Here is a 17269-nt window from a genome sequence, read left to right on the forward strand (position 1 = left end):
GGTTTTTCAATTCTAATGTTTTTTTTTTGTGTTTATGGCAGGCAGAGAACCACCTTGGACCCCAAGCGTGGCCTCGTTCACCGGTACCCTGTCTCACAATTCTCATGGGCCTGCTCACTTGGCCACGTTTCAAGATTCCCGCAAGACGCAGACTCTGGACCCTAAGAACTTGGCAAATCTGAAGAGAGGTCCGACCCCGGCTTGGAACCAAAATCGACCATTGCCACCGAATCCCAGCAGCCAGCCTACTTGGGAGTTCGAGTCGCGTTCGCAGACCAATATGAACCAATTCCGTTCTTTGGTGAGAAACAAGGCACCCAACATTCGCATACAGGACCAGATGCAGGACCAGGTGCGCACGTTGGATAGGAATTTTACTAGGAATCAATTCAACGGCACAGCGCAGAACAACGCCGTGCCAAACATGTACGGCACATACAATCGAGCGCAATCGAGACAAGAAAGCAAGTCGACGGTGGCGACGCTGAGTCAAGTACAGGGTAGCGATCCAAATTTGTACGCCGTAACGGAATTATAATTGCGAACCTCGAGCTCCTGTATTATCATCGATCAACGTCTAAAACACTTTATAACGAACCTTTATCAAACGTTTTCGAGAAATGTAACCTTTTCACGATTATAAACCCTTGCCGTGGACCACAAGGACCCGTGTACTTGTCCTGAACCAGTGTTCACTACATAAACACATCTGTCGCGATTCTTTACTCTGTCATTCAATTTTTAAGGGACGAGGTTTTTAAAAACACCTCGTTCCAGGGGAACAGAAATCCTGGAAATCTTCCGATTCGTATGGCGCATTTAATGATACGGTCACTGGTGACCGACGAAACGAATTGTATTTAGTAAATGATTAGGGAATAAGAAAGGAAATTCGAGGACTCGTATACGTGTCGTGAAAGAACTGTACGCTGTGGATTGTGCACTTATGCAGTTTGCTGGAAAAGGGAAAATTTCGTTTAACATGTGGACATATTTAACATGCTTCATGGCACTAGGAACTTAATAATAAAATACTTTCTAGATACTAGTAATTTTGAATAATATTTGATACTTCTTAGTCCATTTATAATGCAAATGATTCAAGTACTTACTACTGCCTGTACTTTGGATACTATTTCTTTGTAATAATCATCATGTAACACCAGATAGCAAACTGATTTGTTAGATTAAAATATTGGTACTTACTATTGGTACTTACTATCATGTTCTAAACATGTCAGTCAATATGTTAACACAGAATCATTCATCACTGTAAACGCACCAAATATCGAATAACATGAAAAAAAAATGCAAGAGAAGAATAGACTTGACAAAATTATAAATAATTTGTCCCTTTCTAGTAGTAAGAACCTCTTTGAATCCAGCATTGAATTTTCGTCTTAAACGAATTATATATATAATCCACAGCGTCACAAATTCACAGAAAGTATTTAAAAAACAGAAAAAGTGAAGAATCGCATAAACGCGCAAATATCATCACTCTCAAGGATTCCTTTTTGGAACTGTTCAATGTTTTTAACAATTTGATAACATCGTGCGTATTTTAATATGCATTCTTCTTTTATACGATACACTGGAGATGGCTCAATCGTTTGGTAACTTTTGATAAGAGCTTCGATTACGAGGTAACATTTACATGTTTGAATATAATAAGCTCACGAAAGTCGCGTAGTTTTATGAGCATGCTCGGAAGATCAATATCTTCTGATCGTAACGCACGCAATCTTTTGAACACCTTTAACGGAAGAACAATAAAGAAAGTGAAAGAACGTGTACCACCGCACTTCTCATGACTGCACGTTTTTCATCGCTTTCCTAAACAAATGGATGAACCAATTGTTATCGCAATATCTTGAAGCGTAAAGGAACTTGAACGTAAACGGTCGAGAAGGTCAACGAGTAATGTGAGTAGTAAGAAGTGGGGGCAGATAATCTTGGAATCGAAGAGTTTGCAAGAAGGATGATAAAAAGCTCGTGACGAGTTAAAGAGGAGGTTGAAGAGGATTCATTTACATCGATAGTCGAAGTGTAATTTAGAATTAACGCTATTGTAATGGAAATGTTTTGTGGGGAATTTTAAGAGTTAATTCACCCATCATTCTCGTCATTTCGTTGTTCGAACAAACACTCGGAGCGAAGAGATCTTGTATATCCGATGTTTTTGTACTTGTATATCGTGTACAGTGATTATCATTCTGCGTTAGCCTATTCTGTAAATGATCGTTGCTTCTCGAACAAATGGAACGAATGCATTAACGCGAGAGCGAGAAATTTAGGGAAAGATCGTCGTATTTATTGTTAGTCACTCGCAGACTGTGGATATTTATGCAAATACAGTTTTATATCATTCGTAATATTAATGCTTTGATGGCAACACAGTCTCAACTTAGGTCTCCCTTAAATAAAGGGAAGTGTAGGGAAAATACTTGCCTTATTTGTCCATATCCTTTCTCTGCGAACATAAGAGGTTCTACAGTAGAATCTCCCTAGGTTTTAACTAGACTTCTAGAACCTAAGCTCATAGATTCTAAGTTCCTCTTCGAGTTTTCAAGGATTAAATTAAAGTTACAATAGCCGACAAAGCGTTAAAATTACAATGTCCATTATACTCTTTTTGTTCCTTAAGCTTCTTTATTTCTAACATATACTCTGATTTTATTTTGTTAAAATTATACAATCTTTGTGTTAATATTTCAGTGTTATAAGCGCATAAATATCGACAGTCTAGTTATTCGTTTTCAAAGGCAACATACGAGGAAGCACAAGAAATATAGCACGCAACAACAAATTAGCATATAAGTAAACTTCGAGGGCGTCCCTCAAGGATAGTTATTAACACTCAAGGTTTTACGTTTAATCGTCTACAGATTCGCCGAATCAATTTAGTCCAGTTAATATTCATTGTCCGTGGCCTACTATTTTCTTCTGATCTGATCAATTCGGATCTTGTTTCTCGTACAAATGATGTTCCGCGAATCGACGATGCAGCAGCACCGATCTGTAGATGATTCAATCTTCGAAACGACATTTTTACGCGAATCGTTGAATTTTTATATACTTTTTTATATACGTTTTATCGAGCTAACGCTCGAAGCGATTTTCCATTCATTTTTTCCGAGCAACGTTTTCGAGTATAGAAATATACACTTGATATTAAGAAGTTACCGTACGAAATACAGAGGTTCAGCGACGTATAAAATGTGGATCAGTAACTGTTAAGAGCTGTTACTGATCTTCCTTTTGTATTTACGTGTATATATATACATATATATTTATCAACGTTAATATTTAAAATTCGTAGCGAGACGTCGATTGTCTGAGGATTTCTACGAAATAAAAGCAACAATAATCGATTACGGACTAAGAAAGACAAGTAATTCTGCCAATATTCAGGCAACATACGTTTTAAGTACAAACGGTGAGAGCGCAAATCGTCTTTTTCATTTTTTATACGATACAAAAATTCTATAATCGATCCTGAAACATTTCGAGGCCGTATTCTTCGAGTACACTGTTTTTTTACGAAGTCCTCGAGAAACAAGTCGATCAGAGTACCATTGAATTTTAATTTAAGAAAGAATTTTTAAACATAACAAATAATTTTGATATAATAAATCATTTTTAAATTGTCAAAAATTAGGAATATCTATGCTGTAACTGTGAAACGTTTTTCATTACATGTATCATTTTAAATTTATACATTATTATATTTCTCATTCATGTTAGTTCTAAAACATTATTAAAAGACAATGTCCAAAACTAATTCAACTTTCTAGTTGTCTATAAGTTGTCTAAATAATTTTAATATAATAAATCATTTTTAAACTGTCAAAAATTAAGAATATCTATGCTGTAACTGTGAAACGTTTTTCATTACATATATCATTTTAAATTCATACATTATTATATTTCTCATTCATGTTAGTTCTAAAACATTATTAAAAGACAAAGTCTAAAACTAATTCAACTTTCTAGTTGTCTAAATAATTTTAATATAATAAATCATTTTTAAATTGTCAAAAATTAGGAATATCTATGCTGTAACTGTTAAACATTTTTCATTACATATATCATTTTAAATTCATACATTATTATATTTCTCATTCATGTTAGTTCTAAAACATTATCAAACGACAAACTCTAAAACTAATTCAACTTTATACTTGTCAACGTATTGTAATTTAAAAAAAAGAAAAGTTACGACTATAATTTTGTAGACAATGGTATTCTGATCGTCCAGAAGGTTTTTCTCAAAAGATCCGGCGTCGACCGATAAAAATCAAGATTGAATTATTTGCGGAGCGCAAAGTCTTCCTGTACGGTCTCCGTTTAAGCCCCAAACGAGATCATTCGCGATCAATGAAGATATCTGCAACGAAAACAGCGGACGACTTTATATTCCGCATCCTATTCAGTTAGAACATGTAAATAGATTTATAGACGATTACGATCGTCGCGAGAGTAAAAGGACACGGTGTAAGTGTGATATAACTTGAATTTAGCTGTTACAAATTTTAAATGAACGGTATACAATTCTCTTATTTTTCCTTTTACTGTTTCTTTGTGGAGAAATGAAAATGCGAGGCAACCTTCCTGGGCCATTATTTCTGAATTGATTCTATATAATGCCATGTAATTGGCAATGTGAGAACTTGTAATTCCTTGTGAAAAAATTGGAAGAATTATTTGAACATTACATTTTAGATACAAAATGAGAAAACATTGATAGTAGAGGTTTTGTAAAAATAAGTAAAGTTTTGTTTTAATAAAAAGAAACATTTGTGTTCATAGTTGGAAGCAATTAATATTTATCCTGTTAACAGTTGTTTATATTGAAGTATCTTTAAAATCACTAGATCCTCAAGGTTTATTTTTTAGCAAGGAATTACATTGTGTATCAAATTGTATTAATGATCTGTATCGTTTATATGATGAATTTTATGTTCGACGAGCATGGAAATGGTGTAGGTAGCCGAAGCATGATTAGGTAAAGCGTTTTCATCCATTGTAAATATTTGTAATATTTATTAACGGGAAGAAGAGCGTAGCGTAGACCTAGCGAGACCATAGATCTAGACGTTAAATTAATTAAATATAAGATCGAATTAACCCCTTTAATTGTATCGAAAAGGAGAAACATCCTAGTCAGTAGAAACAAAGGTTTTTCTTTTCGTACACGTTCAATATCCGGGTGTAAACGATGGATCTCTTGCCAAATTCTGTTTTTCCACGCGGCTCAAGTTTTTCCCAACACGTGGACGAACGATTCGTTGTTTCTTCGGAGGAAATTTTACTCTTCGTTTCCAGCCATTAAACTTTTAAGTCAAATTTAATCTTAAGTACGATTTAGGAAACAAAGAAAGTATCGTTTCATTCTAAATATCCAGTTGCATCGATTGAACATTATCTTCTCAGATCCGCATTTTATTTCCGCATCGTTTTGATACAATAATCGTGTGACGATATCTGAAAAGGAGAGAGTGTACGTGTGTGACAAAAAGAGAGGAAGAGCGAGAGAGAATTAATTATTTTCAAGAATATAGAAGTGATATAAGATAGAGTGCAGAAATAGTTGAAATTGATGCATTTATCTGGCCTACATGTTTGTTTGAATTAATCCAATCGTTGACTGTCGACGTAAATCGAAGCGTTAATTAAAACATTAACCTTGAATAATATTTTTACAGTCAACGAGATGCGAGAGAATGTTACAGAAAATCAGTAGCGTTCGGAATATCGAATGAGATATATCGATGCATGGTTCAAGAGCTTTTCGATATTCAGTTCGTAGTTCGATATTCGAAGAATGGCGTCCCTTTTTACGAAATAGATTTTAATAACCTATTTTCGATATACCAAAAATAAGTTTTCGTTATGATTTAAACTCTCGAATAAAAAAATTCAAGTATTATAAAATTTTTAATCAAATAAAGCTCAAGAGATAAAAGACTTATACATACTTGTCTTGCATATTCGATTTATAGCGATCAAATCTATTTCGTATTATAAATACAGTATGTATGCTTTAGCGGGCCAAATGTTTCCCAATATTTTTACGTTTTACTTGTGTCTCGTGCACAAATCTATTATACGTGGTTCCTACTTAATTGTAAATTCCGTCAAATAGTTAAATATTTCGTTACGTATGTTCGAACAATATAGCGTTTGAATTTGTAAACATTTTCTACCGGACTCTATGCCTCAACTAATCGAATCGATTTATCGAACGTATCGCGCCAATCAAATCGCGCATAAGTGCTTACTCGAGATACGAAGTATCTTCGTTACGAAGGCAGTTTTCAATACGGTCGATTTGGCGTGTATCGTAATATCGCCCGTTTGTTCGTCCGATAAATCTTATGAAATCCATAGGCCTTTTACAGTCGATTCGCGATAACGTATTTTATTTCTTTTTATTTCAGTTCTCTCTCGGTGTGCGAAAGAGATTTAGTTACAAAGTGTGCAGAGGCTAACGAGACTTTACGTAAGTTTAAGATTTCTATGGTGTTTTTGTACGCGAGAAGAGAAGCACTTCAAGCGTGTATTGTAAAGAGAATTCTTCGAGAGGCATATATATATATATAAAGTAAAACGAAACTCGTTAATCGATATCGTTTTTGTGCATTGCGATTACGTCTAATTGCCATATTCCAGACTTAATTCCTCTTATTGTAATGGTAACACAAATATTAATGAGAAGAAAAATAAAAAAACCGTAAGATCTACAATTTTGTGAGTGTATTCGTTCAATTATATCATCGCATTCGTATTTTATTTAAAATAGCATGTATTTAATTCCATGTAAAAACGTACTTCGTCTTTGATTCTGGCGCGCATGCGCGGATGCGCGCGCACCTTGCTACCGATTAGTCGATGTACGCGCGTAAATTCAAAATAATATGCATGTGTACTTACAAAGTTCTTGACTCCAAATGTGTATAATCTTAACTCGTTAATACTTATTGTTCTCTCACTTTGGCATAATTCTTTCGATGAGATATAATTCCAGTTTATTCTTGAATGATTTATTCGTTTGCAATACTTTATTACAACAATTTAGTACATAAATATACATACAGCTTAATTTCTTTTCATTCAAGGTTTCTATCAACAATTTACTGGGTATTATAGTAATATGAACGTTTCATTATGTACTTCTTTTAAATTCGACGGAACTCATGCTTCATCAAAAATTACATATTATTACATAGCAACGATTCAAGTCGCTCGAGCGTAGATCTAAAGTATCTCTTTGGTTATCTTTTAATCGGTGGAACACTGTTTCCATTTTTTCTTCTGTCTGCCTTTTTAACGCATTTCGTTGGACTGCTTTTAACTTTAAAAAAGCTTAGTACTTACGAAGAAATATTAGCGCGGATGTTATTTAAAATATTTGAAGCGATCGCGATTTTGTGTTCTTTTCGTGCTTAAACGTATACATTGTGCTTCGGAATAGAATAAAATTTCGTTAGGATCGTTATAACAATAGAAGCGTTGCTTGGAAAATAAAAACTGATAAGCGCACAGGAAATCTGGTTGAAAAATTTATTCAGAATGTATGTGCATATAAAGTCGTGTAAAGTATTGTCATTAAGAACTTAATTATTCTACTATATTTACTTTAGCGTTGTATTATATACTCGATACTCATTGAACTAACTAAACTCGATAAGACAACTTCTAAAGTTGCATCAAGGAAATTAATAACAAGATGTATTTCCGATTATTGTGCTATGAGAAATACTTTGGTAAATGATAACGGTTATTACTCGTTATCAAATACATCATTTACAGATTATGGTAGTCTGATAAGTACACAAGCCACATTTCATAGACCGTGTAAGAAATCCTCGAATGTTAGATCTTGAAGAAAAAGCAAAATCAGTAGAGAAATAAAAAAATAACATGAAATGTTTCATGAAGGAAAGAACGATATGAAGCGTTGTGTGTCTGTATCTTGGTTAAATCCAAGCTGCACGATACGCGCTTTTTAGATGCTAATCTTTTGCTTTGCTCCGTGAATGTAAAATGTATCTTCCACGAGAAACATCCGTTTCACCTAGAGCGTTTCTTCGTCAAGTCCATGGACTTGAACACAATTTACTGTCGGTCAATAACGTTTAATAATCACTACGACTTCACCTGGCTAGGCTCCTCTTTCACCTGTGGATGGGACACTGCATTTGTGATCACAGAGACACTTTTGCCACTTTGCAAACTAGAATGACTCGATGAACGACTGTGACTTTGACTACCAGCTCCTACTGGTGTTTGCACGAGAGGCTGCGGTGGAGTTCTAGCACCGGATCCATTAATCACTGTAGAGTTAGGTTGCAGTTGCATATGATACTTGTAAATATTTTCTGTGCTCTCAACCACTCCTACATTTAATGAATAAATTTTGATTATCGAGGATTTTCTTTCTTATATAAATTCAAGTAAAATACGTACCAGCTTGTAGATTTAAACTGCGTCCACGTACTCCAGTCTCCTTCGAAGGAGGACTCCACCAGTTCACAAAAGTTCCTACAACTGGGACGTGTCTAAGAATACCCTCTTGCCATAATTTCTCCGCATTTTCCCTCTCTAAGTCTGTCTGTGCAGCTTCAATGCCTCTCTTAACGACCTCGGATATAGTATCCAGCAATTTGGAGCTAGCTTCTACTTCTTGACCCACTTGCAGCACTAAAGACAGTAACTCTGCCACATCTGCAAGAAGAATTTCATTTGTGGTCTAACTGCAAAACTATTCTTTCTTATTTTTAAACCTTGGGACTGTCTCATCTACCTGTGTCTTGTGTAACCATTCCAAATCGCACACAAGCCAGACCATCAGCTCCTTCTCCTAAAGAAAACGCTGCATCCGTGTTTCGCAAAGCTTCAACCAGTTGCGTGTTTAATCGATTTAGTTCCTCTTTTGCTTGGTCAGTCATAACGTGGATCCAAGTGGGAGGAGCGTAACGTACTCCGCCGAGACCTGCCCAACCAGGCATTTCCACTAAATGCAATGAATCATTCTCAGAAACTAATCTCATAAACGTTGCCTTGTGTTCGACGGTGGCTAGTAGTATTTCCTGTTAAAGAAACGATAACGATTAGTTTAAAAAATCACCTCTATGTTAACTATGTACAATTATCGCGTTTGAACGAACTTACTATCTGTTGCTCGAGACAAGCCACTACGTTATCTATGTCTTCGGTGGAGGGAGGTTGCTCTGGATTTTCCAGGGGACAAATACGAATTGCCACGCCATGATGTTCAATCTCGCACAACTCTATTTGTACGTTCTCGATGTCTCTTTGAAGAATTTGTCCCAGCCAGGAATTTAATTTGTCGTAGTACGGGGGAACTCGTTCCGACGATTGAGGATCCCTGTCCGCGGGTACAAATTGAAACACTAAAGCGCTAGCCACTGTTTCAAATAATTGTGGACTGTTGACGGGATTTGTTAGTAGTTCACTTATCGTGTAAGACCCTGTTTCACCTCCGGGTGGTTGACTCTGAAAAATTTGTCACATGAGTCCAGGTGAAATTTTGACATAAAAAGCAAATAGTTTTATGGATTACCAATATCCTTATACAAGAAAACTTCTTTATTTTGTTGTGCAATTCTTCCACAGCCAAAAAGCATCTCTTTAACCTGTTATATACACCGTCTCTACCTAGTACTTGTAAAGTAGCCCATAATGGTAAAGTAGGTAAACGTCTTGACAGCGAATCTGTCATTAAACCTGACACCAAAGACAAGGTCGTGTCTCTTGGAGTTGGACGACCACCTTTCGTATCCGTTAATCTGTACAATGTCTGTATGAATGTGTTAAGGATGTTTGTACTAGAGAATCACTTTTCGAATTTTATCAAATTTCAAACAATTTAGAAGAAGATATCAAATTGTGAGAAACAGGCTCCGTGTAAGATAAGGTTTTAGAGTTTAAAACACTGAAGAGATATAAAAATACTAGTGCAACGATGTTCTTAAAAGGATACAATTACTGGCAACGACGGTATACCCAGCCATACACCGAGAGGCAGCGTAATACTATCAGCGATCTTAGAAGGCTGGAAGTCAAATACATCTTTACTGTTCGCATTCGCGAATTGTGAACGAAGTAAGGATATTGATCGTAACACAAACGCACCAGATCTTTTGCAGAATTATTCAACGCTAACGCAGCCAGCGAGTGTCCCCTAAGATGGAGCCACACGTTATACTTATCACAAATTGCACGAAGCCTGGCAATATTGTCGCAATGGCCTGTTAACACTGAACCTGCTTCTGCCAATACAAGGAGCGGCGTTACGTTATTCGATTGTGTATCTTCTGCCAGTCTTCGTTCCAAAGCAGATACATCCATGCTGTACCGTGACCCAAACATCGTATTATGGGGGATGGGCCTCACACAATGAAGAGGCAATGAAAGCTGTTAAATAAAACGTAACTATAGTTATGGATTAACGTGGCAGGTTCTACTCATCGAATCAAATTTTCTGTACTTGTCTGCAAAGATGCTGCACCACGCCTAAAGGCGCAGCCACAGAGCTGTAAATTAAAGGTGGAGAGGCTGCCAGCGCTGTGAAACCTTCTTCCATGTAACGAGGATACTTTCGATGCAGCGCTAATCTGGTTACCCTGACTAATCCTTCCAGGTGATCCTCGTGAAACGAGGCAGCACAATCGACGAAACGAAAAATATGACTTAGCCATCTTGTTGTGTCCGCGGCTAAACGACCAGCCAATCTCTGAGCATGCGATTTTGGAAGAGCGAGAGCATAAGCGGAAACTGTATGCGCGATCAATGCCAATTTAGCTGGTTCTGTTAATGTCGGCAACGTAGTCACTTGGCTCGTCGCTGTTTCTGTTGATCCATCTTCTGCCGGTTGAGGAGCATCTTCGTGAATTACCAAATCCTACAAATTCATTTTTCGTTAAGTTTTAACGTCTTTAGAAAGTATGTCTTGTTTTAAAACAACCGCCAATTTCTAATTCTGTAAATGCTAGCAGCTGATTGGTCGGAATCGTATAACCACGTGACCAGTACTAGAGCAGTGGGAGCCAATCACGAAATAGATCGAACGGGAGCTACCAATAGCGATTGATCAATGGCTTCTGCTAGTGTTGTATTTACCTGAATTAAAGTTAATATTTCATCGGTTGTTTTTGACTGTGAAAGAAACCCAGAAGGATTATTCCAGGTAGTACCGCCACCGTCGGCTGCCCTCTCCACGGCTTCCTCGAGCCTCGAAATCACTTGTGATGCTTGAAACTCTAATGCGGATACTTCGTTCGTTGCAGACCCACCTCCGGTACCGACCTGTCAAAACGATCGAAAAACCCGAGATAACGACGTGTCACTGATACATTAATTTCTTTCGACACTTCGAAAGCCACTATTACGTTATTAAGCACTGTCCTGATCACGGCTGACACGAACCTCGAGTATATTTTGCGCTATACTTTCCATCGTCGCTTTATCGTTTGTGTCAGTCTCCTCGGCCATCGTGGCAGTAGTCGTCGTGGCGCAGTACCGTCACACTGGGTACCGTTTACATACAGCGACCAATGAAAAAAAAATTTCCCCAACGGTTCTCCTTAGCCAAAAATAGAGTTTCTATAATTAAGCGCAATTCGGGGTGGTTTACACTTCGAAAATGCTCTTTTCTTTTTTTATACGAAGTTCTTTAAATTTTTTTCTTACAACATGGTGTCGTGCATAGAAAAGGTGAACAATAAAATTAAGCGATACGGCCCTTATTTTATCGATATACTTGTTATCATAGCGCCAGTTATTCGATTCGCTGATGTACTTAATATAAAATACTTTGCATATGAATCGGCTTATCAACGCATCTGTGTTTATAATTTAGCCATAAATCTTGATAAAAAATATTTGGTTTTCATACATGGGACTATGATTTACACCATGGAAAGATAGAATTAATGTTCAGGGTAGAGATTCCTAAAGTTTGGGACTTTGGAGTTTTAGGATGTCATTTGATGTTTAACTAATTTTCATAAATGATTTTATTATAAAATGCTATCAGACTTCTTCAGTGAAGTTTCAAATATATATTTACATAAGATAATTTATACAATTTCAACTTGTCCACCAGCGTTTACAATAACATCTTTCAGAGCCTCTGCTTCTTCCTTTGGAATATCAGCTTTGATTACTGCAGGTGTGCTTTCAACAAATTTCTTAGCCTAAACATTGTATATAATTTATTATAATATTCAAATATTTTTAATAAAGATGTAAGTATTATATTGTAAAATTTATTACCTGTACAAGATTACAATCTGGTAATGTATTTTTTATTTCTTTTATTAAAGCAACCTTTTTTGCATTGTCAAATCCTACTAATTTAACAGTAAATGCAGTCTGTACTACTTGAGGTTCATCAGCTTCCTCCTATAATAAAATAATTGTATATATTGTTTTCTGATTAAAACAACTTTACATCAGTATAAGAATATATACCTCAGCTGCAGCTGGAGCAACAAAACCACCCATGGGCATCATAGGTGCATCCGGTAAGTTTAATCTTACTTTTAATAAGTCGCTTAACTGCGCTACTTCTATAAGGTTCAAAGAAACGATCTGACTAGCAATATGTTCTATTTTAGAACTAACTTCTGGTTCTTTTTTAGTAGTGGGGACCTCGCTGGATGTTACCGGAGTGCTACTTGTAGCTGCTGCTACTTCTGTTTGTTGAATAGCGCTAAAACATGTTATAATAATAACAAGTAATACTTCTCATTCTTTTTCATTAAAAACTACTTTTAACAAAAGAATAACTAATTTTTTAATCTTCCTCCTTTCAATATTTCTCTTGCTAGTACTGTTATAGTTAATTGTTTCAATTGTAGTAGGACTCAATAATGTACATAAAAGTGAGGTTATGTAATCACGTTCGATAAAGCTATATACTTATAATATGTTAATTCCTACCATTTATGAAACTGACGCACTTGGCGAATATTTCGTTGACAAATTAAACGTAATGCATTCATCGTGATTATTTAATTGTTTTGCTTCCGTCAATTATCGGATCTCAACCAAATACGAAAAACCACACGATGAAGAAACAAAATCGTCCAATCCCTTTATGATGACATCTAGCATCATTACATAGAAGCTTGTACCACTGTCGATAATATTAAACAGATGATAAAACGCGACCCATAGAACGCCATCTAGCGGCGGAAGATTGGAACTCATTAAGCTACAGTTTCAAAAGTGTGTAGTTCACCCTGTTCGCCGCAAAGATGGCGCTTGCTCAATTTTCGCTGATGACGTCACTTTTTAAAAAACCGCGCGTAAAACTTTCGAAGAATACGAAACTATTATGCGTTCAAAATAGTTCGCACAAATAAAATATATCGTAATATATTAATTAACAATCATTTTGCAACATATCTGCTAGAATAAATTAATAAAAATGATGAATTTGAATAGTTACAACAACAATTTTATAAATAAATAACTAACAAAATTATTAATTACAATAAAATATATCGTAATATATTAATTAACAATAATTTTGCAACATATCTGCAAAAGTGAGTTTAAAAAAATAATAAATTTAAACAATAGCAACAATAAATTTGTTAATAAACAATCGAAAAATGTAAAATTATAAAAAAATTCATGTTAGAATAATTATAAAACCTCCAATCATAGTGGTTGCACCCTATTGGTGGATTACATGATATCTAATTGGCCACTGTAACTACCAATCACTCATACTCGAAAAGGTCGAATATGATCTATTGGTGGATTATGCGATGTCTAATTGGCTACTGTAAACTACCAATCGCACTTGCACTTGAAGAGGTCGCCGCTGCTCAGTTTTGTTTTGGAAGTCTCGGAGGTCGGATCGGACCTGTCAACGCTTACCGGTACGAGTCAAGGGTTTACTTTACCGATATTGTGCTTGTCCCTGTATTACCTACTGTGCTTTAATAAGTGTTTAGTGTGTTTTAATAAATATTTTTTAATAAATATGGGGGTGTATTAATAAAATGTATGGTGTGATTCTACAAGTGTCAGTGACTTAACCAGTGTGTTACCTGCATGCATATACGGATATATTAGTGTACCTAGTGTGTTATTACTAGTGTTTAATGTGCTTTAATAAATATTTTTTATTAATTATGGGGGTGTATTAACAAATTTTATGGTGTGGTTCTACAAGTGTCAGTGACTTTACTAGTGTGTTTCCTTAAGTGATTGTGCATGTGTATACGGATTTATTACTGTGTTTTATGGTGCGGTTATTTGAATGTTTTATTCATTTTTTACTGTTTTAATGTATTTTGTGGAGTGATTATTTAAGTGCTTTTACAAACTGTTATTGGGTGTTGGTGTACTTTATGCAATGATTATTTAAGTGTTTTGGCATAGTGTTACTGGTGATTTAGTGTACTTTATGCAATGATTATTTAAGTGTTTTGACATATTGTTACTGGTGGTTTAGTGTATTATGTGGAGTGATTATTTAAGCGTTTTGACATATTGTTACTGGTGTTTTAATATATTTTATGGAGTGGTTATTTAAATGTTTTAACAAATCGCTACTGGTGTTTTAGTGTGTATTATGGAATGGTTATTTAAATATTTTAACAAATTGTTACTGGTGTTTTAGTGTGTATTATGGAGTGGTTATTTAAATGTTTTTGAATACTTGCACTGGTGTTTTAATGTGTTTTACCATGTAGTTATCTATGTGTTTCGGTATAAATTTGCAAACATTTTAACCTGTGCCATACAATAATTATTCAAGTGCATTGAGATATTTTTTCGAATATTTATTTGCGTTTTGATATACATTTGCAAATTTATTACTGGTTTTTGTAATGTAGTACTGCATGCATGCTTAACTTGTTTATTAACTGTTTGCGTTTCAAAAATGTATACGTTACTCGAAATGCAAATTGATTGACAGTTACTAAATTGTTGTCCTGCTATGATTACAGATCACGCTGCCAATCCAATGGACGAACTGCCAAATCCAAACGTTGCCAAAGCAGTCCAAAGCAGTCCAAAGCAGTCCAAAGCAGTCCAAAGCAGTCCAAAGCAGTCGAAATCTCTGATGCTTTACCGGTAAAGCGATCGCAGTGGCGCAAGTCAGCGATCGGTGAGTCGCATGCTTTATGGTTCCTCCGGTTCCCATCATGTCGTAGGACGAATGGTCCGAAGCGACACGGGAACTGGTTGTATTTTATATTTTTGAGCGAGCATAGTGACCACGACTGTACGATCGTGCAAAATTCGTACAAACTATTTATTATATTTATTAGCTCAGGTCAGGGTTTTCTTGTACATCGCGTTTTAACTTCTTTACAATTTCAAATTAAAATTAGTACATAGAAGTCGGATGACCCTCCGATTTCACAGTAGTTTTCGAGTCATTTTGATAAAGTTATCGAGTCACTTTCAATTTTTACGTACGCGTGAAAATTTTTTAAATACATATGTACAAGAAAGTATCGCGAGAAACAGATTTCGATATCAAAGTTATTTACGAATGTTTGAGTCATTTAGAAATGTACTTTGATATCACAAATCTGTTAAAAATGAAACTACCGATATACTTAGATTTTTGCAAAGTGATCTTCCATTTTCCATTTTGAAAGTTTTTTAAAGTTAGAGTCAATTTTTGCTGGAAGACACTTTATTAGCATGTTTCTAATCATGTCTTTTAGCTCAGGATTTTCAGCACACATGAAGAAAACTGGTAGGTCCAAATACATGTGGCCGTGTTCATTTTTATGCTCTATACTCATGCGCGTGCTTAGATGCTACTCGCATGGGTTAGGGCAGGTGGACACGGTTTAGTTTTAAGATGTTTGGCGATCGACAAATTGACAGTGAATTATCGACACAAGTTACACGTGTGTGTGTGGTTAGGTCGTGGACCTTGTGTCGATTTCAAACTATAGAGTCATTTTTTAAATTTTGCAAAATTCTATTTGAAAATGCATACAAAATGCAAGTCGAGTCATTTGAAAATGCATACAAAATGCAAGTAGAGTCATTTGAAAATTTTATAAATTAATTAAGTTAGAAAATTGTATGAGTAGTTTAAATTATTACATGTGCATATTACATTGAATATTCGAAAGAGTACGAAAATGAAATATGTTAAGTTCACTGTCGATTGTCGATCGATTTCAGCAAAAAGGTATGAACTTAGAGTGTGAATGTAGTATTGAACTCGGGTGTCGGAGACGTCCCGGGACGTACTCCCTAGGATTAGGCTTATTTGCACCCGGGTGGTATGTGTGAGAACCGTGGAGTGTGTTTTTGTGAGAATGGACTTTGCAATTTTTTAAATATAGCGATAGGCAGGCAGGTAGCTTACTTCTGGTGTGAATGAGTTAGTTTTAAGTAGGTAGGGCCAGAGCAAGCTTTCACGTTTCTCTGTCCTCCTCTCTCACACGTGAGATGCTTGCATCTGGGGGGTTTACGAAAAATCGAGAAGAGAAAAATTAAATATGAATATATTTAATATCTCTTGAACTCGATTGTTCGTTCAGGCCAGGCCTTTTAGTTTGTAAGTCGCAGTCGGGTTCTAGATCCGACTGCAAAAATGAAGTATACAGTGAAGTGAAGTGAAGTGCAGTAAAATAAAATAATCTGCTCGGACATTCTTTTACGGACAGCGCATTCTAAGAATCGCTGGTCGTATATCTTTTTTCAGTATTTTTCTTGATTATCAAACTAACTTATTAGATATTACATAAAATTTCGATTTTCTTATCGATCGAAATAAATGGATAGTAATGCAATTTTATTTTTATAAAACTGTCTGCTATCTGTTTATGGAGATCGATAGGAAAATTGAGAATTTATGTAATTGAAAACTAAGAATGTCCGAGTTACCGTAAAATTTCGCGAGTGATTTTTGTGAGGCTTTGCCGAAGAGAGAAGAGGCTATATGCCGAAGAGCCCCGGCAAAATTTGCCAAAGAAGAGGGGAACTATTAATGGCTGTCCATCTTAGGATGGACAGTCATTTGTCACTATGCTCGCTATTATTTTTTTGTATTTTACATGTGCTTTTTGAACGATACGAAATGTATCGTCACGTTTTGCTCGAATTTTTACGAGCATAGCCACTCGCGATTTTATTTGTATCCCTTCGCGATTCGAGACTTTTATGCCCTCCCAATTAAATTTTGAGATTAGAGATTTTTATATCCCTTCACGATTCGAGATTTTTATGCCCTCCCAATTAAACTTCA

The 17269-nt window shown here is 35.6% G+C and overlaps 4 protein-coding genes across 13 annotated transcripts in view; 2 read left to right on the forward strand and 2 right to left on the reverse strand.

The window, feature by feature from the left end:
* Positions 1-6749, forward strand: part of tty (tweety) — a 44617-nt gene extending 37868 nt beyond the window's left edge. For all 9 annotated transcript variants that reach the window (XM_076529667.1, XM_076529669.1, XM_076529670.1 and 6 more), the window contains 2 exons: positions 42-352; positions 6444-6749. Coding sequence is in view for 1 of the 9 variants with exons in the window: in XM_076529672.1 (XP_076385787.1) it covers positions 42-165 (124 nt within the window). In the remaining 8 variants the exon portion in view is untranslated. The remainder of the gene's footprint in view (positions 1-41; positions 353-6443) is intronic.
* Positions 281-6749, forward strand: LOC143263945 (uncharacterized). Its single transcript, XM_076529676.1, has one exon. The coding sequence runs from the start codon at positions 281-283 to the stop codon at positions 536-538; it is 258 nt and encodes an 85-aa protein (XP_076385791.1). The 3' UTR covers positions 539-6749.
* Positions 6750-7030: 281 nt separating this feature from the next.
* On the reverse strand, positions 7031-11897 carry LOC100877509 (putative pyridoxal-dependent decarboxylase domain-containing protein 2). Of its 2 annotated transcripts, none has more exons than XM_012284860.2 (10): positions 11455-11897; positions 11149-11334; positions 10517-10930; positions 10162-10443; positions 10010-10072; positions 9590-9826; positions 9178-9522; positions 8810-9095; positions 8473-8730; positions 7031-8402 (listed from the first exon to the last, which is right to left on the reverse strand). In XM_012284860.2, the coding sequence occupies exons 1-10, from the start codon at positions 11518-11520 to the stop codon at positions 8152-8154; spliced, it is 2388 nt and encodes a 795-aa protein (XP_012140250.1). In that variant the 5' UTR covers positions 11521-11897; the 3' UTR covers positions 7031-8151. The 2 variants fall into 2 exon arrangements, with proteins under 2 accessions (XP_012140250.1, XP_003703090.1); XM_003703042.3 differs by having other exon boundaries at positions 10010-10081.
* A 129-nt stretch (positions 11898-12026) lies between these two features.
* On the reverse strand, positions 12027-13144 carry mRpL12 (mitochondrial ribosomal protein L12). The gene is made up of 4 exons (XM_003703081.3): positions 12973-13144; positions 12502-12742; positions 12304-12432; positions 12027-12224 (listed from the first exon to the last, which is right to left on the reverse strand). The coding sequence occupies exons 1-4, from the start codon at positions 13032-13034 to the stop codon at positions 12108-12110; spliced, it is 549 nt and encodes a 182-aa protein (XP_003703129.1). The 5' UTR covers positions 13035-13144; the 3' UTR covers positions 12027-12107.
* Positions 13145-17269: the final 4125 nt, after the last annotated feature.

Source organism: Megachile rotundata, chromosome 3, assembly GCF_050947335.1.
Source record: "Megachile rotundata isolate GNS110a chromosome 3, iyMegRotu1, whole genome shotgun sequence".
In the NCBI taxonomy this organism is placed as follows: Eukaryota; Metazoa; Arthropoda; class Insecta; order Hymenoptera; family Megachilidae; genus Megachile; species Megachile rotundata.